The sequence below is a fragment of the Echeneis naucrates genome, chromosome 6 (genome assembly GCF_900963305.1).
Source record: "Echeneis naucrates chromosome 6, fEcheNa1.1, whole genome shotgun sequence".
In the NCBI taxonomy this organism is placed as follows: domain Eukaryota; kingdom Metazoa; phylum Chordata; class Actinopteri; order Carangiformes; family Echeneidae; genus Echeneis; species Echeneis naucrates.
Genome location: NC_042516.1, coordinates 4546237 through 4573299, shown reverse-complemented (window position 1 = coordinate 4573299; position 27063 = coordinate 4546237). Strand labels below are relative to the sequence as shown.

General features: G+C 39.5%; 2 protein-coding genes across 6 annotated transcripts in view; both read right to left on the bottom strand.

Annotated features, from left to right (window-relative positions):
• The window catches only part of spire1b (spire-type actin nucleation factor 1b), a 37315-nt gene extending 18952 nt beyond the window's left edge, over positions 1-18363 (bottom strand). For 4 of the 5 annotated variants that reach the window (XM_029505188.1, XM_029505189.1, XM_029505190.1 and 1 more), the window contains exons 1-3: positions 17866-18363; positions 13758-13786; positions 1719-1955 (exon numbers count right to left, since the gene is read on the bottom strand). In XM_029505188.1, the coding sequence (XP_029361048.1) occupies positions 1719-1955; positions 13758-13786; positions 17866-18244 (645 nt within the window). In that variant the 5' untranslated portion in view covers positions 18245-18363. The remainder of the gene's footprint in view (positions 1-1718; positions 1956-13757; positions 13787-17865) is intronic. The other variant, XM_029505192.1, reaches the window with a different exon arrangement.
• A 1112-nt stretch (positions 18364-19475) lies between these two features.
• atp6v1c1a (ATPase H+ transporting V1 subunit C1a) lies at positions 19476-26736 on the bottom strand. The gene is made up of 13 exons (XM_029504547.1): positions 26604-26736; positions 26026-26187; positions 25344-25411; positions 24319-24404; positions 23288-23382; positions 23085-23176; positions 22485-22583; positions 22274-22342; positions 21983-22075; positions 21642-21735; positions 20966-21063; positions 20732-20858; positions 19476-20177 (listed from the first exon to the last, which is right to left on the bottom strand). The coding sequence occupies exons 2-13, from the start codon at positions 26155-26157 to the stop codon at positions 20079-20081; spliced, it is 1152 nt and encodes a 383-aa protein (XP_029360407.1). The 5' UTR covers positions 26158-26187; positions 26604-26736; the 3' UTR covers positions 19476-20078.
• Positions 26737-27063: the final 327 nt, after the last annotated feature.

Genomic DNA, 27063 nt, shown 5'->3' with positions numbered 1-27063 from the left:
TTAACAATAAAAGGAACAAAATAAAATCAGGAACCGAACCCACAACCTTCTTATTGTGGGGCAACAATGCTAATGGTTATAGATAGTCTTGTTTAAATAACTACACATGTAAAGTCTGTATTTTAGAAATGATTAGATCTTGTATTACATCTCAACATGATGATATCACATAGGTTAATGTACATACACCTCCTAAAACACAGCTGTTGGTCAGATGAGGCACCTCTCCTCCAGCAATGACACAGATTGCTTTGGAGAATACGAAGGGGACTGTAGGGTAGTTTTTGTGTCACAATAACTTAAAATTAGGCCTAATAGGATTAATCAGATTCCTGAAGTTTTTAGTCAGCATCACAAAAATCCTGCTCATGTGACATTTTGTTTTATTTTTTCTGGTCTTGTCTAAATTCCCATTTATTCAAGAAAAATAAAGACAAAACACAGATTTTTTTTTTTTTATATACAATTGATAAAACAGCAACATCTGAGATCAATGATACTACTGACACACAAACTAACAAACTAACAATGACAGAGTATGTCCTTGTCTTGCTCAGAGAAGCAGACAATGTGCTAGTTTGATGCTCCATGTGCGCCAGATAGCTATTTGCCTTGACAGCATTCCTGTTAAACACAAAAACAAACCTGTCTCCATGAAAAATCCTACCCCCACATTACATTATGTGTGGGAAAATATCTGCAAAGTATGCAGATTAAATGAATGTTTATAGAACTGCAAATGTTACATAAACTGAATATATGTGGCACTAAGTTAACAACAACTCACCGTGGACAATACAGTAGGGCAAAAGGTCTGAGAGAGGACAGAGAGTGAATGGACTTGGGGGAAAAACACAGTGACAACAATTTAAACTGACAGCTAGCGAGCCACTGGGCCAACCAGACTGCCACACAGAGCAGTGGTAGTGTGCCTTTGTGTGTGTGACTGGGTATTTGGTCATTATGCAAACGGCATGAGGCCATGTGAGGACTGACACAGTGACTCTCTGCTCTGCTAGACAACAGATAAGTGACTCCTCACCAATGATGAGGCTGGTTCAGGGTTCAGTGTTTAGCATTTTCATTTTCCCACACACACATTGACTGAGCAGTCAGCTGCTGACATGATCTGTTCCTGGAATATCTCTGGGATGATAGTTCCTCATCAGCTGTTTTTCTCTTCAAAATTACTTTTTACATTATTGAGTCTTGTTTCTTAACACCAAACAAGTTTTTACATTGTCACTGATGGTGACAATGTAAATGCTGCTACGTGCTCCTAACTATGATTACAACCTAGTGCTGAGTTTTTATTTATTGACATGTAATGCACAGTGAGTCTGCAACCCCGAAACGGATAAGCGGTTGAAGATGAAGAATGAATGAATGAATGTACAGTAAGTTTATTTTAGTTTTCTTTTTCACTGAGAATGACTTCCTGTGGTTCCTTTGACAGCCAAGCAATGCGGTAAATTTGAGGGATGTTAAATGTAACATTGAACTGAAAACCCAAACTGGATGATAGCTGCAAGTGCTCATCACTGCTCATTACACCTCTCACATTACACATTGTCACTGATCACTGAACAATGGAATGATCTGATGTGTTTCACATTTCAATAAATAGCGACAATGATTTTGTCTGGAATCAGCCATGACTGTTTGGTCAGTATAAGCATAAGCAGCTCCCAGCTCACTTCCTCCGCTACTGTACCCACCTTGAAGATATCTCTGTAGCAATGTATGTTGGAGATGTCGTCAGGGTCATCCTCTGCCTCATCCTCTTCCTCTGTGGCCTCATATCCTTCATCAGGGCATACGTCCCTCGTGGCCTCAGCCATGTTTGTCATGAGATCAATGAGCTGCTCCAGAGGAGGGCTGAGCTCCCGCTCCTCATTCTCCTTTAGTCCATAGTCAAGAGCCTTGTAGATCATGATGCCTAAAGACTCAATTACCTGACACAGAACAAGAGACAGTCATATATCTAAATATGCTCAGCTCATATGCTTGTACCATTTTGCACACCATCATTTCTGTAGATGTCACCTTCACTTCTAATCATTAAAAGTTTAGGATTATCACTCTTTTATCTACTGGCATCATGCTACTTCCTTCTATTGTCAGTGAGACAAAATTGGAGTAGAGGTAGAGTAGTAGAGGATAAAAATGGATATATAAATGCTAAAGCAAGCTGTACATTCATACATGACAAAAATATCCTTTGTTTGCTTTGTAGTTCACAAAAGCAAAAACAGCTTTGTTTCTGTTATGCAACATGACCCCATTCTGTGTGCAAAGCCTGAGCTCAACAGCTGTAATATAGCAACCTCATGACTCAACCTTTGACAAGCACTCTCTCTCTCTCACACACACACACACACACACACACACACACACACACACACACACACACACGGACATTCACATACACACACACTGGCCTTTGACAGGCCGACCCAGAGAGCGGATTACAGATAGTAGATCTTGTGATTAACTGATGCATGAAGGAAAACACAAACAACACATCATAAACACCCGTATATGGACACAGTCAGCATAAAATAATTTAGAATAGGCACAGCATGAGGCGCTGTCAGACACCATCTGTCATTTGTTCAGTGGTTTTGGTGAGATAGCTGCTGGGTTTCCAAGCTTGCTGCTTGGCTGTTTTCTTAAAAAAGAAAAGAAAAAAAAAGTCCATCTATGGAAAAGCCGACATTTGCAAAGGGTTTAATGTTCAAGTGATTAAGATTGTATTCTACAGTAGATACAAGAAAAGAAGAAAATGAAACTTATTAAAGTTGTTATGTGGCTGTACACATAAATGTGACTGTGTTATCTGGCTAGACCATATAGCATCAGGTTTGAGATTTTTGTCATCTCTATCCCGTTGCCATGGAGATTGAAAGCACAGCAGGTAGTCAGCTAGAGTCTGTACAAAAACAATAAGATATTCAAAAACATATCAAATGTGCCATTTTTGCACAATCTCTAAATGTTAAATCTGACACTATATGGCCTAACCATATAAAATGTAGCCCACAGTCACATAGCAATGTTAATAACAATCATTAACATAATTTTCTTCTACTTCTTCTTCTTTTACATAAAAAAAAACACGTGCTTCGCCAATAATAGTGCAGTAACCCGGACCAATTCACTTCTGTTAGACTTTCTAACTTGGCCTAAGACAGGTTTACGCAGTGACAATTTATATCGTAATATTTTGTCACTGGGCAACAATTTAACTGTTTAACAAGCCATGCAAATTTAATAGGCATTGATAAAATTGTCTTGTGGTCAACTGCCGTTTAATAGACATCTGACAGATTATGTCAAGGGCCTAAAATTAAGCATTACCTGGTTATTAGTGTTACAACACTCTGCTGCAGTTGTGTGGTTCTAACAGCTGCCCCACAGGTTATCTGCCCTGCCTCTACTGTTTAATGCTCTCGGCTGTATGTTTTGTTTTGTAAAACAGAAGGCGCCCATTTACCAATCAGAGACAAGAGATGCATGCAGGTTGTGCTTGATTTTACTGGCCTATTTGAGCCTTCTACCATATCCCCATCTCCAAACAAAACAGGTTTGCAAAAAATCTATGTACAATTTGATGACTAAGCGATAGGATGGGTTAAGGCAGGTTTTGGAAAAAGGGCTAACCTCACCACTGCAAATACTGTTTCAACTACATCAGCCCGCTTCCTTCATTCATCCATCTTCTATCCCTCATCCATTTCCATGTCAATGGGGTGCTGGAGCTAATCCCACCTCACTCTGGGTGAGGGCAGGGTACAGTCTGGACAGGTCATCAGTCCATCACAGGGACAACACACAGAGACCAACAACCATTCACACTCACAGTCAGACCTATAGACAATTTAAAGTCACCAATTAACCCAAACATGATGTCTGTGGATGGTGGGAGGAAACCGGAGTACCCAGAGGAAACCGGAGTACCCAGAGGAAACCCGCATGGACATGGGGAGAACATGCAAACTCTGCACAGAAAGGCCCCAGGCCAGAAAACAAACCTTATTGTGGAGCAACAGCACTAACCACTATGCTACTGTGCTGCCACATCCATTCTATTTAAATAAAAATGAAACATTTACAAGACCATGATGTTTTTAAAGATTCGGCCATGCTACAATATTTCCTGTAGGATGTTTGTGGTAAACATTCAGGGAAATGGAACATGTGAGTTTGATTGTTAATCACAACACCAACACCCACTGCTGCCAGTACAACCAAGCTTTCAAAGGGCCATGAATAAACATTATTTGTGAAGTGGTAGGTATGAGGGAAATGTTAAATTTGTAAAATGAATGGATTTTGACAAATGTGCAATTTGGCAAAAATATGCCAAAAAACGTAAAATCACATCCTTACAATGGCTCTACTCTGTATGAGAGGAGTTGCTGCGCTCCATTCCAACTCTGGAACTGGAGAGTCATAGTGGATCAAGTCAGCGATGCCAAAGCCAAGACAAAAGATTGTGCAATCACACAGGGGATTATTCTGCAGCCCTGAGCACAGAGAAAAGACTGGGAATGAGGGGAGAAATACCAGGATCAGAGATAGAAATGTATCAGGAGACTGTGAATGAGATACTGAATCAGAGAGGTCAAGACAGGCAGATGAAGGTGAGACATCAAGAGATGTGAGGGTGTGAGTTAGCGGACATGAAGATCAAGGGTAGATCGATGTGCACTCAAATAGGGGAAAGCATGAGAGTCCAGTCGTCCTCTCTGCCATCAGAGTATATAAGAGCTGGTTTTCCTCAGGCGGGAGTTGCTGAATACAACCTCTTTGTTCAGGCACCACCACACCCTGACATATAACACCATGGCACTGCAAGAAAAAAAATTGCAAAGCTTTCTAGTGGGACCTGCTGTAACCTCAGGCAATCACTGACAATCTCTTCAGTAGACAGCATTAATGCATTGTGTAAATGTGACAGAAATAGATTGTGATGCTCTGGCCAGCAGCTGATGGTTATTTTGTTTGGGAATGGAGATTTTCAAGTTCTCTTTCCTATCTGAAGCTTGGCTTGTCCTGGAAAACTGGGAACACACTCAACAGTTCAGTGAAGAGGGATGTGATTTTTTTTTTTTCCTTTTGTTTCCTTTATTGTTAATCAGATGGTAAAAGTGGAAACTAATGAAAATTTTAACTATACACATACTAAAATCACCAAGAGGACAATGTGTCTCATCTCTAATAAACTCAAAATTTGAAATCTGGAACATCAAAAAACAATTATAGATTAATCTATAGATTTCATTTGGTGATATGTTTCTTTTACTTACAGATGGCATGTATGATACAGATACAGCTTCAACAATTTTAAGTCATGAAGCGAATAAAAAATAATATGCAAATGAGCAGCACAACAGTGGTAGTTGCCAATGTTGCTCCACTGTCCAAAGACAAAATGTTTGGGATAACTGGTGACTCTAAATTGTCTGTAGGTCAGAGTGTGAGTGGCTGTTGGTCTCTGTCTGTCTCTGATGATGACCTGTCCAGGGTGACCCAGCCCTCACCTAGGGTGAGCTGGGCTTGGCTCCAGGACCCCCCCACGACCTGAAAACGGATAAGTGGTTGAAGATGAGTGAATGAATGAATGTAAATTATATGTTAATCAATGAGTCCTCTGTGATTTTAGGATTTGCTGTTTTTATTGTTACACGTCAGTAAATTAACCTTTTACGGTTAATCTGTATGTGAACAACTTGAGAAGTGGTTTTCCCCATCAAATATGTTGGTGTTTTAATGGGCACTCTGCTACATTCTTTAATTTTCACATTACTATGATTCAAGCACCATGGTTATTTTTGACAAATAAAAGCAAACTGATTACAGTTGCTGTGACTAAAAGATGTCTGAACACGGGGGCCGAAGCAAATGTCCCCCTTTAAACTCTGACTGGTTCCCAGGCCAAGGGACCAAGCAAATGTCAACAAGAGGAGGCCATCAATGCCAACCATGGCATCAAACACCTTGGCCTTAATTTCAGCATTCCTGTCGCAAAGAGCTACTACACTAAAGGACCAAAGGGTGAAACAAAAACCACTGTGACCACATGGTTTTACATTTACCCCAAAGACATTTAATCACAGTTGTCCTACAAAAGGACCATTAGCCTCACCTGAGCTTTTCATGAGCCTCAGTGACTGTGGCTTCATTATGAGATAAACAAGATAAAGAGGCAGAATTTGTTTACACAAAAGTCCAAATTTAACCCTTATCATTTTTCTTTTCCAACACTCTTCCAATTTACTTAACTCTGTGGGTGTGATGGCAGTGGATTCATACTATGTTCCACAATTTTGCAGAAATTGCAGAAAATGCTGATTTTATTTTGCTTTTGTTTTTTGCCTGCTGGCCAATATTTCTCAGTTACATACCAAAATAATACTAGTCTGGTATTTTAGAAACGTGTAATTATTCATAAAGAAGCACATGCATTGTGTTCAGGTGTCCTCATCTAGGTTGCCTTTCACTACAACACTCAACAGTAACTGAGCTCCATGGCCTCAGGTAATACAGCCACACACCAGCAGGATATGATATGATAATAGAGCCTCATGTTGATGAAAGTACATCTAACATCTACAGCCTTAGTCCCAGTTAAGAACGTAACGAGTGACATAATGGCTCCTCTGGTTTATTTGGCCAGCCAGGTGTCTCATAACACACACCCTGTTTCCTACGTGCAGTGTATCAGCAGCACATATCCAGTGGCTTCTCTAAAGAAATGAGTTGAGCTTTTGTTAATGTGCTTATCTGTTTTCTAGATGAAAAGCTTGAAACCACCTTCATGTCAGCTGGAGTCAGCAGCAAATTGGCTCAGCTTAGTTTAGCACAAAGGCTAGAAATAAGGAAGAACAGCTGGAAAGGCTCAGTACAAAGTAAACACAATCCATCTCCCTGATTTTCAAAAGCTCACTAATTGAAAAAAAAAAAGCCATCTTTGAAAAGCTGAGTTTAATCAATTAAAAATGGTGTTGACCATAAATTAAAATCAAACCCCTACATTTGAGGAGCTCAAACCAGTTAGATTCAAAACAGCTCAGTGCTAGAGTGTTGAGTTACCAATACACATGATGAAATGTTCCAGTCCTACTGCGGTAAATCCATGTGGTAAATCCATGACTAAAGGATGGGATGAGAGAAAAGCAAGTTTCTGACATTGTCTGGGTGAGAAAGGTCGGAGGGGATCAGACATGGGAAAGAGACTGCAGTAAGGACACCTTGAGATTTGGAAATGGGATATTACGGACTGCAGTGCCTGTTAAACACTGTGAGCAAACAATTTTTTACTAATATAGCTTTGTGGAATTGGCACACACCAAAAAACAAGAACCTGATGTGCTAACCCTAACCCTAACCCTAATGAACAGAAACCTATTAGATTTATTAGCGCTCCCACTGATCGCTGTTAAACAACCAGCACAGAATTAGCACAATCAGCAAAAACTGGTCAGAATTACAGGACTGTACAAAGATTTAAAAAAATTATATTTCTTCATTAGTGGCTCCACAGGAATTAGGTCATCAACAAGAACTGAGGTAAGTTCTAAACCACTGTTGATTACAGTACTTCTATCTTACAATTAATGTTATCACAAACATTATTCAGTACACCTCTTTGACTATGAGAGCTGGTATCCGGAATCAGTTTCTGTCCGCTTGATGTCGTTCCAATTCATTTTAATTCTTCACAACACCATCATCACTAAATGCCTCTTAATGTGAGACTAACCACCACTTAAGTCTTTCATAGCCTCTTCCGAATGAGGATAAGTGATGCACAACCACTAATTACAGAGTTTTAAACTGACTGACGCTAAAAGTCAGAAAGAAAAGAATTGTTTCATCCATTAAAGTTGAATGTATTTCTTTGAAGTAAAGTTCAACTCTACACTGTTGAGATAGTTGACAGGTCAACTATAAATGTTTAATCATATGTAGACACTTTTATCCAAAGTGACTTAGAAGTGATGTGCATTACTTCAGTGTAACTGAAGCCGGAGAGCTAGCTTCTATAGTTTCCTCGTCTAAACCATCAACCTGTCTTTTAGATCCAGTACCAACTAGCTTCTTTAAAGAGATTTTCTGCTTAATTGATCCATTCATCCTGGACCTGATTAATTTCACTTTATCTTTGGGTTATGTACCCCAGACTCTTCAGACCGTCTTCATCAATCCCCAACTTAACCCTCCTGTTATGTTCAACTCAGGAACAGCAAAAATGTTGTGGGTCAAATTGACCCGGTGCATGTTTAGTCATCTGAAAATAGTCTTAAAAATATTTTTTTTTCCATAAATTATTTATCCTTAGCTCAATTAATATCAATTTAATCAATATTTAGTGTAATCACTCCTGTTTCACTCCCTCAAGGTGATGGTTTATTCATGATAATTCACTCATTTTTCATTTTTCAACTGCATTTTCTACTGCTAACTAGACATTCAACACATTTGTTCCATTCATTCATATTTTATTTAAAATTTTAACAATTAATTAACAATTTTTAACATTTATTTTTAAAAACTTTTGGACATGTAACTCATGTTTTACAAGTAACTCAACAAGCTCAAGGGATAGTAAAGCATACAAAACTGTACTCTCTCTCTCTCTCTCTCTCTCTGTGTCTATGATGCATGAGTGGTAGAATGCCACCACGTTTTGTGCAAATACATTTTTTGTACTTGAAGCATGTAGTGCTAATCTTGCTGTCTTCTTTGGGCTTGCAGATTTGACACCTCTTGCTCTTTTTACTCCCACCAGCAACCTAGGAAGATGACAATGATGATTACTTTATTCATTTCAAAAGTATAGAAGCAATTTTGTGCATCCTGATCACCTTACATACACATGTACACACACAAACTTACCTCCGGCACTGGTAGGGTAGGTGGCGCCGAACCCATCTCTTGAATATCTTGGAAGCATTCCAATCTGGGAAGATCTCAGTCCAGATAGCAAACGCATTGTAGGCTGACACATCCACAATGTTATAAAAGATGACCAAAGAGAACGCGCTTTGGTTGAAAAGAGGAAAAGTCTCTGCGTTTGTGTGTGCTTGTGCTTGTGTGTGTGTTTAGGATTAGGCATCCACATGTAGACCAGTTTTAGTCTGAAGTTGATCTGTCCTCATCCTGCAGATGGTGAATCATCACACCACCCCCATGTTCCTGCAACACCTGCTGTTCCCATATTTTCATGAACTCCATACAGCATAATTTGAACTTCATGCAGCATCATGTTCCTTCCTGCACCTGTATTGAATATCCCCTCCTCATGCTCTTTTCTCTCCCTAATCCCTAATCTCTCTCTCTCTCTCCCTCTCAACCCAACCAGTTGCCCCCCCCAGACTGGTTCTGCCTCTTGAAGAAAGTTTTTACTTACCACTGTCGCCAAGTGCTTGCTCATCGGGCTATCTGTTGGGTCACTTTAAATAATTGTGAAGAGTTCGGTCTAGACCTGCTCTATACGTAAAGTGCCTTGATGTAACTTTGTTATGATTTGGGGCTATATAAATAAATCTGATTTGATTTTGATTTAGACCTTGTATAAATACTGGGGATGAGCGAGTACACCACTATCCATATCTGTATCTGTATCCGTTAAACCATCTACATTATCTGTCGTATTCGTATAGGGGGCGGGACTTAAACCAAAAGGCGTGGTTTATACGAAAGCTGTATTTTTAAGCCTGAAATTGATATGGGTTGGTCAGAAGTTGCTATATTTATTGTAAGCCTCAATATGTTTTTATTTACAGCTTAATTTGTATTCTATCAAGCAAAGAAGAGCGAGCTGACCGGAAAAAACCTGACCCAGTGAAGAAACAGCGAGAATGAGAAATGCAGGCTGCACCGCTGCTGTTAGGAATCAAGTTTTTAACTCATAAGCCCATAAAGTGGGGCAGATTTAAAACGTTTGGGTTATAAAAAGCAATGATGATGTAGTAGTGTGGATGTAGTATAACCTTTTATCTCTTTTATTTAAAATTATGATCTTACCGGGGGACTCCATCAGGTAGTTGTAAATATCAATGTGTGTCACCTCTGGCCAGCAATGGGATCATTTCTCCATGAAAATGAAGGCAAACGGAACGGACAATAAGAAAGGCCCACATATGCAAGTTTTTTAATGTACCGATTTTTCATCTCTACATCTAGTGTGTTAAAATAATTATCTGACATGTTGAAATAATGTTTTAGGCTAACTACTGGACAGTGTTTTTTAAATTGTGCCACCCTTCAGTGGGCGTGGCTTTCGGAGTATGACACGTTGCGCTCTGTCCTATCACAGGACGCCCTGAGGAGGATTTTCTTTCAGCCCAGCATGGATATTGGATCGTATTACTTGTATGGGACTCAAATTTGCTATATCCGTACTGGATACTTGTTTCAGCCGAGTATTCGACTCATCCCTAATAAATACTAAGTACTACATTTATTGAATAAGCACCAAAAGTGAACCCATATATATTGCATCATAAGGGCTATAGTTTGGCATGTCATAATGTCATATGAAATTTGTCTTCAAGGTATTGTTGTTATATTTATGTAAGAATATGGGCAATATGAGTCTGTTCATATAGCTCCTGGACAGACCTCTTAATTCCACTAATCCATTCATTTAAATTTTGTAATTTTACAATAAATAAATAAAAGAAGCAGGAAAATTACATAAACTGGACATCCACAAGTTGGTATAAGGAGCAAACCGGAGTGCAACAACCCAACGTGGGACACTTGAGATTGACATCCCATTTCAGCAAAACTGATGTGTTTGAAAACAAAAACCTAAAAGTGTGAGCATAGTGTAACACATACAATTTCTTTTAAAGTATGAACTCAGGACTGCGCTTTAAAAATTTATCATCACCCCGAGTGTAGTAAGACCTTGTAAAACTGAAGGAACTAGACTAAGAGGTCTAACAGTTTTACCAATTTGATCATTTCAACAGGCTGACTGACATGACAGTACACCGAAAATCAATCTGTTCCGGTCCGAATTGATCACATTCTAGTTCATCATGAGATGAAAGCAAAGAATTGTCCATACAATGAAGTTTAAATAAAAACAATAATTATACTGTAACAGATAACCAAAGCCTTGGTTATCTACTGTAAGGCTCAAAGAAACGCTCAGGAGATTCCTCCATCTCATTCACATGCCTGGCTTTACTGCTGTGACTTCTGACTGTCATATGACTGAGCACAGCTGCTTCAACTTGTTCTTTGGTAGACTTGATGTAAAACTCACATACAAAACAAAAAGTATTCTTGAGCCAAAACACATTAAGTTCTCCACCTTTTCAGTTCCAGTTTTTATCTCTTTCTGTTCTTGTTCTGTTCCTCTCTTTCAGGCACACACAAACCCTAGAGGAATCATGACAGCAAATAAACACCATGTCGGCTGAGAAAAGACCAACATTCCTGAGTGAAATTTACATTTACATTAAACATCAAATGTGATGTCACACTAATCCCTTTCCAAACTTCAAAGCCATGAGGGGAGCCCTGAGCAGTTAAACTTTGACAGAGGGGAATAGGATGAAGCATAATCCACACATTTCTGAGGTTACACCACATCACAGGACCATCTGGCCGTAGCAGCATGAGTACAGGGGCCACCAACAAATTCTCACAACAGAAAAGAGGAGTAATGTCTAGATGAAGAATGAAACTATGATGATGTTTATAAGCATTCACAGTAATATATATATATATATAGTAATATAATATACAGTGAACTACAGTTAATTTAGCAATAGCATTTCCTTCAGTGAGGCTTATGCTGTGGCACCCTGTGAGCTCGGTTCACTGGCTCTGGTAAAAACAGCATCATCTGACGTTCACAGACTCATTATTTGCAAGCGCTCATACTGTTTTCAAGCCATGTGCAAATAAAGTGTGTCAGCCATGACTAAACATGTGCTCCTGATCATTTGGCTCAGAGCTAATTCCACACACTGTATGATAGTTCCACATCTCTGATGCTGTAAAGAATCAGGCAGCTCCTAAAACATGCCAGCAGTTTCCGTCAGTCAGTCTCTAACACACAGCATTGGGAGAACTGATTCCTTATGTAAAGCTGCTTAGGAGGTATCTATCTATAAAGGTTCACATTCTCTGCTTTTACAGCCAACTGTGTGTGTGTGTGTGTGTGTTTGTGTGTGTATGCATACATTTGTGTGTATTCATTGACCATCGATCTATTATTGTAACTATTATACAGCAATGTAACTCCATGTCCAAAACTCCCCCAAAACTACTCTCATTGGCTCTGTGAAGTGAATCAATGTGCAATGTCTCTTTCTCTCACTCTCTCCAACACACACACAAAATACTTACACACAAAAATCTGATTGTCAGAGTAACACTAAATAAAATCCCTGCAGCCTGAATTGGTTCCATAAACAAAATTCTGAAAAAGTGAAAGATAATCCTTCCTCATGGAGGAGACATATCACTTAGTCCTTTAGTTAGGTCTGAAAGCTCTCCTGTCCTTTGCTGTGTGACATTTCCAACAAGTCAGTCAGAGAAGCCAGCAGGGAGCTCTGGGGGTGCCGGGAGAAATAACTGGTAAAGGCACAACCTGAATGATGGGAGGGTAGGACCCATGCAAGGAGAGTGTCTGTATACCCAGCAGTCAACATGGGAAAAACTGCATTCAAATTGGGTAAACAGATGACTCTAGTACAGTGCTTATTTTAAAGGGAAATTTCATCAATTTTACACATCAACATAAGATGAAAGCAAAATACATCTACCAGAAACCTTAAGCTCACAAATGCACACATTGTTCCAAGATATGTAAAAACAACAGGAATACTAGCAGGAGGGAGTCTGAACTCTGAAAGAACTGAAATAACTACAACATATAACTCCCTCTAAAACCTTTCAGCCATCCAGAAGGCAGTTTACCCCCAAAATCAGTCTTCATGCTCAGTTAAGCTAATTAATTAGCTTCAGTGCTTCTCATCTGACCCTCTGGAAGAAAACAAAACGTGTATGTCTAACTATTCCTTCAAGGTATAAAAGAAGTGTCTGTGTTAATCATGCCATCAAGATGTTGCAAACATGGTGCTGCGATGCACCACAAACTGCATCAACACACTGGATTTGAGACTCTGTGTCTCAAATCCAAGTTTAGTTTCCAAACTGGTGTCATATTAGAATGTATTAGACTAAGCAGTGTGGTAGCCACAGCAGCTGCTTTCTAGGATTAACACATGGCTTATGACAGTTTCAACCACAGCGTTATCTGACACTGGTTGTTTTGGAATAATCCTGCAGAATGCCCCTCTACTCTAAATGTAATCTCTTTTGTTGTGGCTGGCTACTTCTCTTACAGTAATTTGTGAATGTAACCACCAGAGGAGAGTAAATATTTATAAAGGTCATTTTGCCATTACTGTGGTAAAGTATGCTATCATATTTTTCTAGAAGCCTTTCCTTCGTAAACCATTTGGTAATTGACTGACTGGTGCTTTTCCAGGAACACTGAAATTTTCCAAGTTATATTTTCTACATCCATTACACCCATGTAATTGCTGCTTAAGGCCAAGGAGGCAGGACCAGTTTAGAGCCCCATGTCCTTCTTATTTGCTCTTGTTTCCCCTCTCAACCTTAGCAGGTGCTTCAATAATGTGTTTAAAAATGTCCATATAGTGTTGTTGTTGAAACTGATTATAAAATACAGAAAACAAAATTATAGTGGAGCTACTCACCTCTGTTGTTGTGCAAGGGTTGTATTTACCTGCAGGGAAATAAGAGAGCAGTGTTGTGTTAAGCAGATGTAAGCCTAAAACAAAACATAGTTAAACATAGTTAAAGCTTCAATCATGCCATTTCTCATTTAAAGTAAATAAGTACTGTATACTGGACTCAAGCACATGATCTGACGATCTATGAGTCATTAATGAGAAAGGTTGCGAAGGGTTTTAAATGCTTCCAGCATCATCTATATCTCAGGGAGATTTTCACTGACAGAGATGACACAGTCGTATCCAAAAGGTTCTCAACTGTTAGCTTTTGCCCTTTAAAGCAAAGCAATGCTAATATCAACTCCTTGCTGAAGCATCAATATAATAATATTATTGTTATTCATTCAAGTTGCATATATCCTCATTTAAGTATTTTCTTCTCTTCCCAACCATTAAAGGAGGCCCTTACCTTGCTCAGTGAGCAAGAGGAGATTAAATGTACAGTCATACAACAGTACACAAAGTGAAACAATACCCACATGAAACCACCTCACCAGCTCAGACATTTATCGTTCACCTCCTGTGGGAGTCCAGGCTTCACTGACTTGTAACCACTCACACTGTGGAGATTAAATTACAAAGAAGCTGGCAAAGGGGGTTGTTTTTATTATTAAATACTATGTAAAGCTGTATTTGGTAAAAACAAGTGTTCAAATGAGCCAAAATCACAATTGGAAGTTAATGTGCAATATCTTCATAAAATGAGCCAGTGCAAAAAGAAAAATGTAATCATGTAAAGACTGAAAAGGGATCTCTATCAACTTTTGATTGTCATTTACATAATTTTTCTTTGTAATTTTATATTCTCTTGTTCTCTGAATATTACACAGTAATATCCCAACATGCTCTAGTTATCATTAGTCCGTCTAGATCAGTCTTAATAAAAGCTGTGTTTCTTTTCTACTTTCGTAGAAGTAGCATGTGACCAGTGATGAAAAACTACTCCTTTGATGCATGAATGTACTCCCTTCAAAAAAAAAAAAAAAAACATTTAAATGGTTCTCCAGGCTACATCAGCCCAGCACTTCCTTCATGACCAAAAAACCCAAGGTAACAGATGACCCTTTTCACAAATGGCTGTTTTGTATTATAACAAGCAGCAATGCTGCATCACAGCGACTCTGACATCATCTCATGACCCTGGCTCGCATCAGCAGATGTGAATGCCAGGGAGTGTCCACATGCTTGAAATAACATAAGCAGAGAATGGGGTTCCTCTTCAGACATGTTTCAAAAAACGTAAAAAAAAAATGTTTCTACATAAATGTTGCGATTACTTTGACTTCCCTATTGAACAATTCTGGATCAGGCCTTATACCCACCCAACACCTGCTTCTTTGCATCTCTGCATCTTTGAAGATAATAAAACATTCCAAACTGATATCAGAGATTTAACAAGATTAATTTCTCTCTAGGCATGATATTAAAGCATTTACCAAGGTCCTAAAAACTGTGTGTTCGCCTATGATGAAATTACTGAATAAAATAGTACAACACAGAAATGGTTTTGATAGCATGGCCTAAGACCAACCCTCTCTGAATTCAACTTTACTCTTTATAGCTTACCAAATGAGCCCTTCAGTAGCCCTAAATCCTTTCATGTTTACATCAGTGACTGCATTAAAAAGAGAGGAGCACAGATAATTTGCAGTTAAATTACTGAATTACCCTGAAAACTGAAGCTATTTGCATTGTTAAACTGATTAAAATTCTTGCAAAACATTTACCAAATCAATTACAACTGCCCCAAGACACATGCAGCAGGAGTCCTGCTGCAGCTTTCAGAGCAGTAAACGGAAAGACTGTGATGAAGTTGATCTAATTTGAAGAAAATAAGAAATTGAAAAATTGATCCAAATATGAAATTAGCAATACACTGTGAAGAGTGTGTGACTGACAGCCAAACAGAGGCTGACAGCTAGATTAACAAATTGTATGAACTGATGGATAGACGGTTAAAAGAACTTGAACTAATCAGCTGACAGCAGTGGATAATGGTGGCATAAATAAATGGATAAATGGTCAACTAGCTAAAAGAAATGAAATGTAACAGATTAAAAGGTAAAACAGATAAGAATAATGGTTAAATGGTTAAACTTCCAGCGGCTGCTCTAACTGTTTATAGCGCAGTTGCAAACTCGATAAAACTGAGGCCAAAATGTTCCCTTTGAAGTTTTAAAAAATGTCTTTTGATCATTGTTAAACATGAGTAGACATGAGTTAAATGAATTAAATGACTTGACTGATATTGATGAAGCATATATCCCCAAATGATTCAGAGTGGGATATATGTGGAAGACAGTAGATATTACTTCATCTGTTTGCATCCGGAGAGAGCATCTCTAATATTTTCACATTCACTGTTTGATGTGAAAGAAAGTGACATTGATAATATGCGATTACTGAGAAAACATTGAGAAAGCCAGGGCAGACTAAAAATACAAATCACAAATACACATATAATACTTCAGGGCATTTTACATATATTTTGCTTGATGAGCAACTGAAGGATTTCAGACTCCCCTCTATTTTGGTTGCTTCCATGCTCCTAAAAATAGCCCATTCAGTCTAACCATATAGACCTACAGGCCGCAACTAGCATTGCCATCGCAGCTGTGCCCCTCAGATGTGGTCATAAAAGTTGATTAAAAGATGCACGCTTTGCACTTATCGACTGAATAGCCATAACATTGACTCAGCACTGCTTGGCCCTGTGTGCTACATTTCATCCATGTCAGGAGCCTCTCTCGGGCCCTCAGGTAATCCATTATAAACAGAGATAGATAGGGAGGCTTTCAGCCTGTCTGCTCTGCTCCACTCTGCGAGCAAATGTGATTACAGCCAACGATGGACAGGCCGTGCCTCGGTGTGACAAGACAGGACAACGTGTTTGTTTCTGACGCATGGAACTATTCACAGACACAGCTGCTGATTGTATCACCATACACATCACATGGCAAACAGTGTCATATGCTTTGTTTTGGTTTAAATCCTGGTACAAATTCACCCTGACTCTCTCATGTCTACCCCAATTGAAATTAGAATAAAATACAACAATGTCACCATTAAGGTCTCACACTGCCACAAAAACATACCTACATACATATACATACATACCTAAAGGGACATTTTCAGAATACAGCAGGAGATTCTTTACTGGCACGCTCTGAGGCCACACAATCTCTTTCCACAATATTTTTAGTTTGTAATTTCCAGGACAATAAAAATGAAAGAAAGGCCCTAAATCATCATATAACTTGTGATTTTACGGCACTCAATGATTTCGAGCTATAATCATCACAGGCTCTTAAATCATCAGGTATTTAATAACAAATTCATCAGGCTATAAAGCTGCAGGACATGATCATGTTCATAACTTAGAATGCGCCTGCCTGCCTGTCTCTTTCTGCACAGGAATTCACTGGCCAAGACCATGATCCCGCTAGTGTCCACATTTTAGCTCGTCTCCACATGCTGTTGGCAGAAACACCCTGATCTAAGGTGAAGTGGCAAACAATCTGGGGGGGGTTAATCAAAGATGAAACCACATTATGTATATATTGCCTTTGGTGATGAGGAGGTTGTGGAAATTCAGTGAAAACACTCATGTATAAGGAGCCTGAAAATGAAAGCAGCAGGGATCTCTGGTAGGAGAAGGGATAGTTCCTTTGTTTATCAGTGATTGTGGGCAATGTGTAAAGGAGCTTTAACCACAGGCTGCAGATTACAGAGTAATCCTGACAGGCGAATTCAGCACCTGATCAGGAAAAACATCTGAAAATCTGTGTGGGTGCATTTCATTTGGAGTGACATTATTATTGCAGTATGTTGGATGTTATTAGCCCACATCCATACTGAGCTCACATTTAAGTGCCGTTTTTTGTTTTGTTTTTATGTTGTTGTTTTTTGGGGTGTGTTTTTTTTCCAAGCTTTTGTTGGTTGAATTTGTTAGAGCTCTATAACTTACACTCTTTTACATAAGGACAATCACAACACCTGAGCCCCATTATTTGAAATGCAAGTGATGGCCCGGCCTAGATCGACACGAGCTCGGCCTTACATAACACCTTACCTTCACAGCCCTGGTGGTGCACCCTCACAGACCCGTCTTTCAGGATCCGAACATCCCCCGGTCCGGATATCCTGCCCAGAGCCGTCGCCGATGAAGCTCCGTCGGCGGCGGATGAGCTGCCCCTGCCCCGGCATCCCTTTGCCAGCGTCCGGCAGCACTGGTAACACACCGCCCATGCCTGCTCCTCGTTGATGGGCTGGTTGTAGAGCCGGAGTATCTGCTCCAAAGACAGGTCATCCGCCGCAGCCTCCTCCGCTGTGGTCATGCTGTGCTGCTGCTGCTGCTGCTGCTGCTGAAGAAGATGATGAAGATGATGTTCATCCCGCCGAGTCGCTGCAGCAGTCAGTCCTCCGCGGTCCCCGCATCGCTGCTCGGCCATCCTCTCATTATCTCAGCGCGGGAGGCCCGAAGATGGGAGCAGTCCGAGGCATCGATGATCCGCCTGCCGCCGGGCAGCAGCGGACACACCGGAGCTTCACCTGCCCGTCCGTGTGTGTTTGTATGACTGTAGTCTGGTTGCACTGTGTGTGTGTGCGTGTTTCACACTCCAACACAACAAGCCAGGTTCACTCCTTCATCACATGATCCCTCCCTCTCTCTCCCTCTCAGCTATACAATGGACACACAACAGTACAGGAAGATAGCTGCAGTTCATACGTTCATTGGCGATTTACAAGTTTGTTTTTGTGTTGTGTATTTACAGTTCAATATTATTGTGTACTAACAGCTGAACCTACAGGATGTCATTGCTTTGATTTTTTTCTCCTTAGTTTGAATAGCATAGTATAAAAATCTTTAGTATCATTTATTATATTACACTTGCGTTACTGGGCACAAAAAATAAATAAAACCCCATATTATGTTTTTTTTAATTACTCTTTGAGTGGTTGTATTTTGTGTTTTCCTGATGTGTGTTTTTAAACTGTCATGTGCCTGTAGTGTTACTCATGTCAGAATGTTACACAGACATGGTCCAAGTGTGGGAGTGCATGAATCCATGGATCCAACAGCAGTCTAGGCTAGTGGTAGTACTGAGTGTTTTCTTCTTAGCAGTCAGCCATGGTTTGAATGCCACAGTCTTGATGCTGACCATGTTCACCCCATTCGTTAACCATCTACTGGCTGACAAGTGACTGACATGCACTTTCAAACACTGGATCAATTCCATGCCACAAAGGACAGAAGCTGCTTAAAGCAAAGAAGGGTTATACTGTGTATTAGTAGGGAACATGTTACAGTTGATTAAACAGGTTGGAGTTCCCAGGTTAAGCATTTATTCCAAAGTCTACATTTGTGATTTCCAGTAGCTTCTGTGAGGCAGATGACTGCACTACCATCAAAAACCATGAAAGGGCTTTATGGTGCCCTCTGCTGTCTGCACATGCAGCTGGTCGCCTATGCAGAGACCTGAGTATCTTCCTTGAAGTTGGGTGCATTCCAACTAATTATTGGAAGAATAGGAAGTTTCCTTAAAATTACCGGCAGCTCCACAATTGAATTTGTGACTCCACTGAGAAAGTGTTTTTACTTATCTTATGGATACATCCATTCCTCCCCCATGAACGTTTCCATGTCACATTCACAGCCTATCACTCATATCATATGATTCATTCAATCATATTTATTCAATCAATGGCTTACATAATACTCAGATATAGATCTCTTTTGACAGCAAATATACACAACATGAAACAATACACACTCAAATTACATCTTAGTTTCACAATGTTTCCGGGGGTAACCCACAATCTCACAGACAAAGAGATCTGGATGTCATGGGCGCAATAGTAAACTGCCCAGATGTAATCACAAATCTCTCAACACCAATGCAGAAAATGTAGCTATAAACACACACCACAACATGTGGAATGACATGGTAAATACACAACTCTTTTGATTTCTTAATTAATTTCACATCAAAAATCAATTACTTGTGTGGTGTGTGAAGAAAAACAAACTGTAAACAAAAACAATATTTAAAAGTTGTTTTTTGTCCCTTGTTTGTAAAAGTGATAGAAGCTGGTCGATGAGCCTTTTCACCACAAGGAATGAACATGCAGCGTCGTCATTCAAGCAGCTGATGTGGAGAGGAGACAGTGAGGACACAGACTGCTGGAATTTTGGATGGAGGGGGAAGGAAGAATGGAAAGCTTGTACCAGGAGAAACATAACTTAATGAACACTCAGCATAAAGACAAAATTGTGAGAAAGGGTTAAACTTTGAAGTCCAAAAGGTTGCAGTCGATCTTGTAGTAGACATAAGGATAATACTCCTGCTGGCTCAGGTTCAAGCCTGGGATGTCCATTGCAGACTGGAAATGAAAAGACAGGAAACAATTGTTGTTTGTGCTTGTAAGCAGCAGTTGGAATGACTGAATGTCGGGAGTGATTTCCCAAATGAGACAAACATCTGTTTTACAGGATCCCACTGAAGCAAATTTTCACTCCATCCAACTAAGAGAAAATCTCTTCCTAATAATTACTTATTACTTGAAACAGTGGTTGATGCAGCATGAACAGAAACAGTCATGTTTCATGAATAAAGAAAAAAGATCATCATCTTTCGAATCAAGGGAGCTCTGAGAAGAGCACCAAAGCCTTTAATAGTGAGTAATAAAGATCTCTCTCAACCACAATCCCAGGTTCCTTGGATTTCGCCTCAGACTTTTTAGGTATATATATATATATATATATATATATATATATATATATCTGTTCTTTTGGGTCATAAAGGTATTATAGCTATGTTCAGCTATGAATGAATACATCTCTCATGATCAGTGAGTTATGAATTTGTTGTAACGTACATTTTTTTAATACTATGACCTTACATTAAGATCTTTACACAAAACCACCAAGTACTCACATCAATGATAGCAGCTGCACTGCTGTCCAGATGTTTGTAAAGGTCATTAAGCACCTCTCTCAGCTTCTTCATGGTCTTCTTACTTGGCTGCAGCAGCATGGCCTGAAAGTTCACTGGCAGCCCATATCTGCAGGAGGACCACATCACTATAACTGAGCAACATAGTTTTACTATTGCTACCTATAACATTTAACTGACAGATACTGTTAGGACTGTGCTGTATGAATGCTGAACCTTAAAACAGATTCCACAAAGACTCTTAGTGCTTTAATGTGGATCCATGCAATGAAGGCTTCACTAAAGTTCACTTTCAGCCATCTGACGAGTGGCCCCTGCAAAGAGGAAAAGCATCTCAGGGTTAGAAAAGCTATTCAATAGTAATTATTCATTTGGAGTACAGCAGTTTTACAAACCTGAATGAATTTGTAACTCATGACCCAAATGTTTGCTGCTTATCATACTCTGGCTCACTGCGCAGTGGAATTTTCTGACTGCTGCTGGCTGTAACTGGTTCTTTTCTGATTTTAAAAAAACAACTTAAAAAGTGGTTTTCTTGCAGAGATTACAGTGGGAAAGCTAAGTCCATTATTGTGTAACAACTTTGGAAGTTACTGAAAGAAATGTCAACACAATACAACAAAATTTGGATATTATTAAAGTTAGTTCTGTTTCAGGTTTTTCATGTTTCATTGCCCCATAGATTTTATTAAAATATTCCACGGTGACAATCCAGAATAATATAATTTTTTAACAATCTTTCCGAGTATACCAAGAGCTTTTTGCCTCACTTACACGATCAAGAGTGGGAGTTAACACCTTTTCAACCATTTCAACAGCAGCAAAAAAAAAAACAAAAAACACACAACTATTTTTAAAACGTAACAAACAACTTAAAAACTATGCTACATACAAACTGCTTCTTCTTGTCTGTAGAGAGCCGCGTCATCTCTTCTTTGTCTGCTTTCATTTCCTCCTCATTGTACTGAAAGTCTCTCACTGTGAACCTAAAAAGGCAATAACATGCATATTTCTTACATTCTTCACACATTTAAAAATCCTCTGTGTAAAAATAATAAAATTGCTCTGTATAGTCAGTGGTAATTCTTGCCCACTATCTTGATACATGTATTTATAGTTGGCTCTATTTATATTTACCAAATAGCCTGGCTTCTTTTGAAATCAAGCTAATTTTTCTTTTTGGACACTATATGCCTTGTGATTCACACATTGTGACTGTGATTTTGATCTTACTTGTTCTCTCTGGCTTTGTGTTTGAAATCATCAATGGCTTTCCTGAACAGAGTGACACTAAACAGGCCGCTGTCGTTGTCTTCAAAAAGCAGACTGGGAGAAGAGAAAGGTGTTATTCTCCTGTGATGGCACTGCTGAGATAACTCCAGAATATATAAAAAACGAATACAAGACTGAATGAAATACAGAGAAAATCAGGCGAAACAAATATTTGATATTGTTGCTTTTCTAAAAAAAAAAATCAAATTGTTTGATGCAATATGAGATATGAGATATGAGAACATCACTCACTTTGAGGATCGAGGCACAACCATCTCAGCAAGTGTTTCATATGTTTTCTGCCAGTCAGTATACGCTGTCCTGAAAGGACCAACCAGCATGATAAAGTTAATCTATCTCTGAAATGATGTAGAGGCATTTTACCTTCTTTCTCTCTGCTTCAATTTTTATTTATTTATTTTTTTTCCAGAAGTCTGTGGTTTACTGGTGATGTACTGCTCACTTTGGTACAACTGCCAGCAGAGTGATGAGGTACTCAGAGTCCAACACAAAGTCCTCCTTTTTGACAATGTCAGCAAGGCTCCTGGTCAGCAAGCTCCCCCTAGTGGCAAACCACAGTGTTACAACAACACAATAACAACGACAAATACGTCAAGGGTTCCTGATGTTGACAAAGCATTGTGCAGTTGCAGTAACTTTTTAACCCATGCTGACATGGTCATAACATGTCCAGTAATCCCAGAAACTCCACTGATGAGACACAGCAAAGCAAGAGGGAATAAAACTAATTTGTCTGATACTCTGAGTGAACAGAAAATCTGTAAAACAAAAAAAGGGATTTAGATAATGATGCCAGGAGTGAAATAAGATGTTTTGAGGAATGTTCTGGTATGGCACTTAGGTACAAGGATCAAATGTCGAGCCAACAACTCTGCTAAGAGCCACTCTGTTGCTTAAAACAAGGGGGAAAGTTTCATTTTTGTCTTCATGAATTCTTTTACACACACTAGTAAAAGTGCTCCTGGTGTTTGGTGACACTACATTTCGACCTTTTTTTAACATGAAGTTAGTAATGCCTTTTAGTAATTTGTGCATCACTTACGCATTCTTCCTTTCTAGGTTCTGCAGGTTTCCCTTCAGATTGTTATAAGCTGATGCTCTTGTTTTCAGGTCATTGTCGATCTGAGTCACTTGCTGGAAAAGATGAGAAGCAAAGCTCAAATGGATTGCAACAAAAAGACAGAAAAATATGGTTTCAATGGCATGGTACAGATATAAATATTTAAATGAAATGGAGTGACCTACCTTTGAGATGATTTCAGAGATGTTTTTAAGTGACTGCTTGATGGGATATTTTGCCATGTCCCACTGAAATCTTGTGATGTAGGTGACAAGATCAACTGAAAAACCCAGAAAAAGATATGCTATGTTATCATTTGTCTTTTATGTCATTATGGTTGGCTAAAGGTTTGGTAGAGCTGTTTGTTTATACACTGCAAAAGTTTTCTAAATTGGAAAATACTGAATTTCCTATTTACCTCTCTGGGTACCCCCCCCCCAAAAAAAAAAACAAAACAAAACAACATTTTCAATTATCCTTTTATCAAGAAAAACCTAAGGTTAAAAAAATATTTCAGCACAACAGCATTTCTGGGTTCAGTGTGAACAGGAGGTACAAATAAAGTTTAAATGTCCTTTGATCTGATGTGGGGTAGTGCTGTATTTAAATGTAATCATGAAGTAAGGGTAATTATGTTTGCAGCAGAGCCTTATACGCAACATACACTTCTGCTCCCTTCTGTGTCACCTGAAGGCCAGTCAAAATTTAAAAGGCTTTTGGGAGTTATGAGCACGTAAATACTGAAATGTCTCCCAAATCAACAGCAGAGTATATTGTTCAATGGTCGGTTGGCTAGCACAGGAGAAATTTGATTTGTTCCTGTGAAACTACCCAATTGATACAATCAGTTTGGTTAATAGCTGAGTCTTTTAAATGGGTCTCATACCTAACCAGACTCCTAAGTATTAAGTACAGACTAGGTTATTCAGTCACTCTGGCTAATAAACAACTCTTATTATGAATAGTGTTAACAAGAACCGTTGAGCGCCAAAGACATACTGTGATTTCTAAATCAAAAGTGTCAGAGATGGATATCCCCAAACCTCAGCACCGTTAAATACCAATTAATTTGAATCACGTGACTGCTAACACATTTAGATCGCCAGCATAGATTTTTTTCCTCTATGGAGGATACCATGTGAAAGACCTATTCTCTGTTTACTCAGTAATTACCATGTTTCTGTTAGCAAAATAATCCACAGTATCATGACTGTACCTCCATTGGCCAGCAGGTTCTCCTGTACTTTGTCTCGACTGTCCTCCAGCACGTCAGCCATGTACTGAGCTACTTTCTTCACCACACTGTGAAAAACCAGGAGACATCAAAACTCTCCATGCCAACACAAATTTCATGCACAAAGCCAGAGTCAACCACACATTTATACCAGACATGCTCACATGACCACCATGAACTCAACCTCAAAATTTTACACAAATATACAGACACATGAAAAAGTTTAACATACACCTGTTAAAGGCTAATTCATGACAAGGCAATTATTAAATGGCAGACTTTTAAAGATCCAAGATTTTTACCAGCCTGTTCAGCAACCCATCAGAGAGGCAGAATAGATAAATATGACAGATAAATGGCTGAAACACCTGGCTGCCAATGTAGATGGTAGTAGCAAATGAAAACTTGACCAAACTCACCATTAATCGTTCAAATCAGTGAAAAAGAATAGTTATTAGTAGTTATTAGTAGTTATTAATAGTTAGTTATTCTCCTCTTTCCACACATACTGGATGGAGACTTTGAAAGGAACTAGATTAAAAACAGACTGCAGACAAACATGTGAAAATGAGTGGCTAAATTGGTCTTTCTCACAGTTTTGGGAATATCCACAGAGGAAGCAGAGCAGGCCTCAGGCTGTGATGGCTGTGTGTGAGTTTTTGATGTCATATTTTCAAAAGACTATAAATTACACTCAAAACTACTTGCAGCACATAAGTCATCTTGTATAAATATAACTAAAGAAAGAGCTGCTGGTGTGTCACCCAACTGTAACTGACCAAGTTTAGACAGCTAGGCTCTCTAGTCTCAGGCCTCTGTGAAATTCCTCATTGTTACAAGGTGAGGCAGTGGTAAACCCGCTACATCAGAGAGGCTAGAGTGTTGCACAGGTTATGAGAGATTTTCTAGATTTACAGAGTGTATTTAAAGTGTATCAAAACCTCCATAAATTGATGATTTAAATACTACAATAATTACTCTCCAGGGATAGAGAGGACATTGAATACCTTTCAACAAAGGAGTCTAGCTTGGCCAATTCATCCGACAGTCCGACCAAGACATCTAGTGTCCCGACCTGTTTTTTGACACCGAGAACAAAAAATGAAACTTCAACACATTGTGACTTTTGACTCATCATCAGTCTTGACATGTGGGTCAGCAGGGTTGTGTTTAAATAGTGACATCTAGGGTTCAATCAGCTTACAGTGACATCCAGGGGGCCCTATGTGCTTAGAGCGGCGCCTCTTTGTCCAGACTCGCTCATGCATTGCTAACAGTTCCAAGAGAACTTTGCAGCCCAATGTGGCAGCAAGGTCAGTGGGGTTACCTCACCTTCAGCACTGAGGGGATCCAGACAAGCTGAAGTGCTCTATGAACTAAAACTTCATCTTACTAATGCTTCAACATGCAGGGAAGGCATCAGAGTAAAGGCTGCTCCCAATATACAAACTCAGCTTATTCTTGACAGTGGATATACAACGTGAGTAGTCAGACAAGGTGAGTGGTGTTTTGAGACCTACACATACTTCCAATATCTAACTTCTTTGAACTGAGTGGTGCAAGAAAGAAAATAATGACCTCAGGGAATTACAGTATACATTGTAAGGATTCCATATTATCAACCAGTTGATGTTGTTTACAGGGAGGGACAAATGAAACACAACAAATAGGGGATAAATCAATACTAACCTTGAGGTCTGGTATGTTGAACTTGTGGTTGGTGGAGAGATTGTTGGCCCGTGTTGTGGCTGCCATCATTTTGTCCCATGTTTGCTGGCAGGTCTTCTCTCCAGGTGCAGAGATCAACCAAAACTCTGTCATGATTGCAGAACTGGTGCAGCTAGAAAAAAACTGAAAGGAAAGCTACACTTAGTCTAATGTCTTTCTCTGTTATTACTCAGTCAATAACCCCCACTAAGTCTGTCCGTCCATCAATGACCCTCAGTGCTGTCAGTGAGGGCACGGATGCTGTTTACCTTTGAGCAGGTTGCTGAAATAACGCTACATTGGTATCAGGAGCTCACTCAGGGTCCAAATCCAATACAAACCAACCTTAATGTATTTCTAGCCCTTCTATTTAGCTACATAAGATTGAATAGGTATTGACAATGAATGAACGGCACTTCATGTCAAAAGAATCTGCCAAAAAAAACAATGGTTAAGGTCAAGCCCCATCCAGCAGGGATTAGCTACCGTTAGCCACTTAGCTCAGCTCCCAACAACAACACGGGCGGAACATTATGGAATTGTTCCACAAATTCACTCACCTGTGTGTTGAAATGCAGCCGGTACCAATCAAATGGAGGCGACTGTGGTGTTTCTATGGCCTGATCATTTTCATAGTTGCCATTCAATTGAGTTCGTGAGGTCTCCTGACAGCAGCATCGGAGTCAGCTGATTTGCCAGGGGAACCGGAAGGCCTGTCCCTCGGCTTACCGGCAAACTAAACAGCGGCCACAGCCGGCGGATCGACGGAACTGCAGCGCCTGAAGCCAGGTCCGACCTCTTCACCTCCAGCAAACTCCTTTAACCTGGAAGATGGAATAAAACAGTACAGGAGCGATCAGGACATACATACATGCAGTTAGTCAGTTATTTGTTCAGAACATCTGAATTTTATAGGCATGCCATCATCATCATCATCATCAGCAACAACAAAATATTGGAATGGTGGTAAGCGCTGCCAATCCACAATAAGAAGGTCACGGGTTTAGTTCCCAGGCCTGG

Excerpts from the sequence above, each read along its gene's own strand:
- atp6v1c1a (XM_029504547.1), bottom strand. The coding sequence starts at position 26,157 with ATGACAGAGTTTTGGTTGATCTCTGCACCTGGAGAGAAGACCTGCCAG. Across the intron at positions 23,177-23,287 it reads TCTCTGAAATCATCTCAAAG|CAAGTGACTCAGATCGACAA; the intron begins GTAGGTCACTCC and ends CATCTTTTCCAG. Across the intron at positions 22,343-22,484 it reads CTGCTGGCAGTTGTACCAAA|GACAGCGTATACTGACTGGC; the intron begins GTGAGCAGTACA and ends TGGTCCTTTCAG.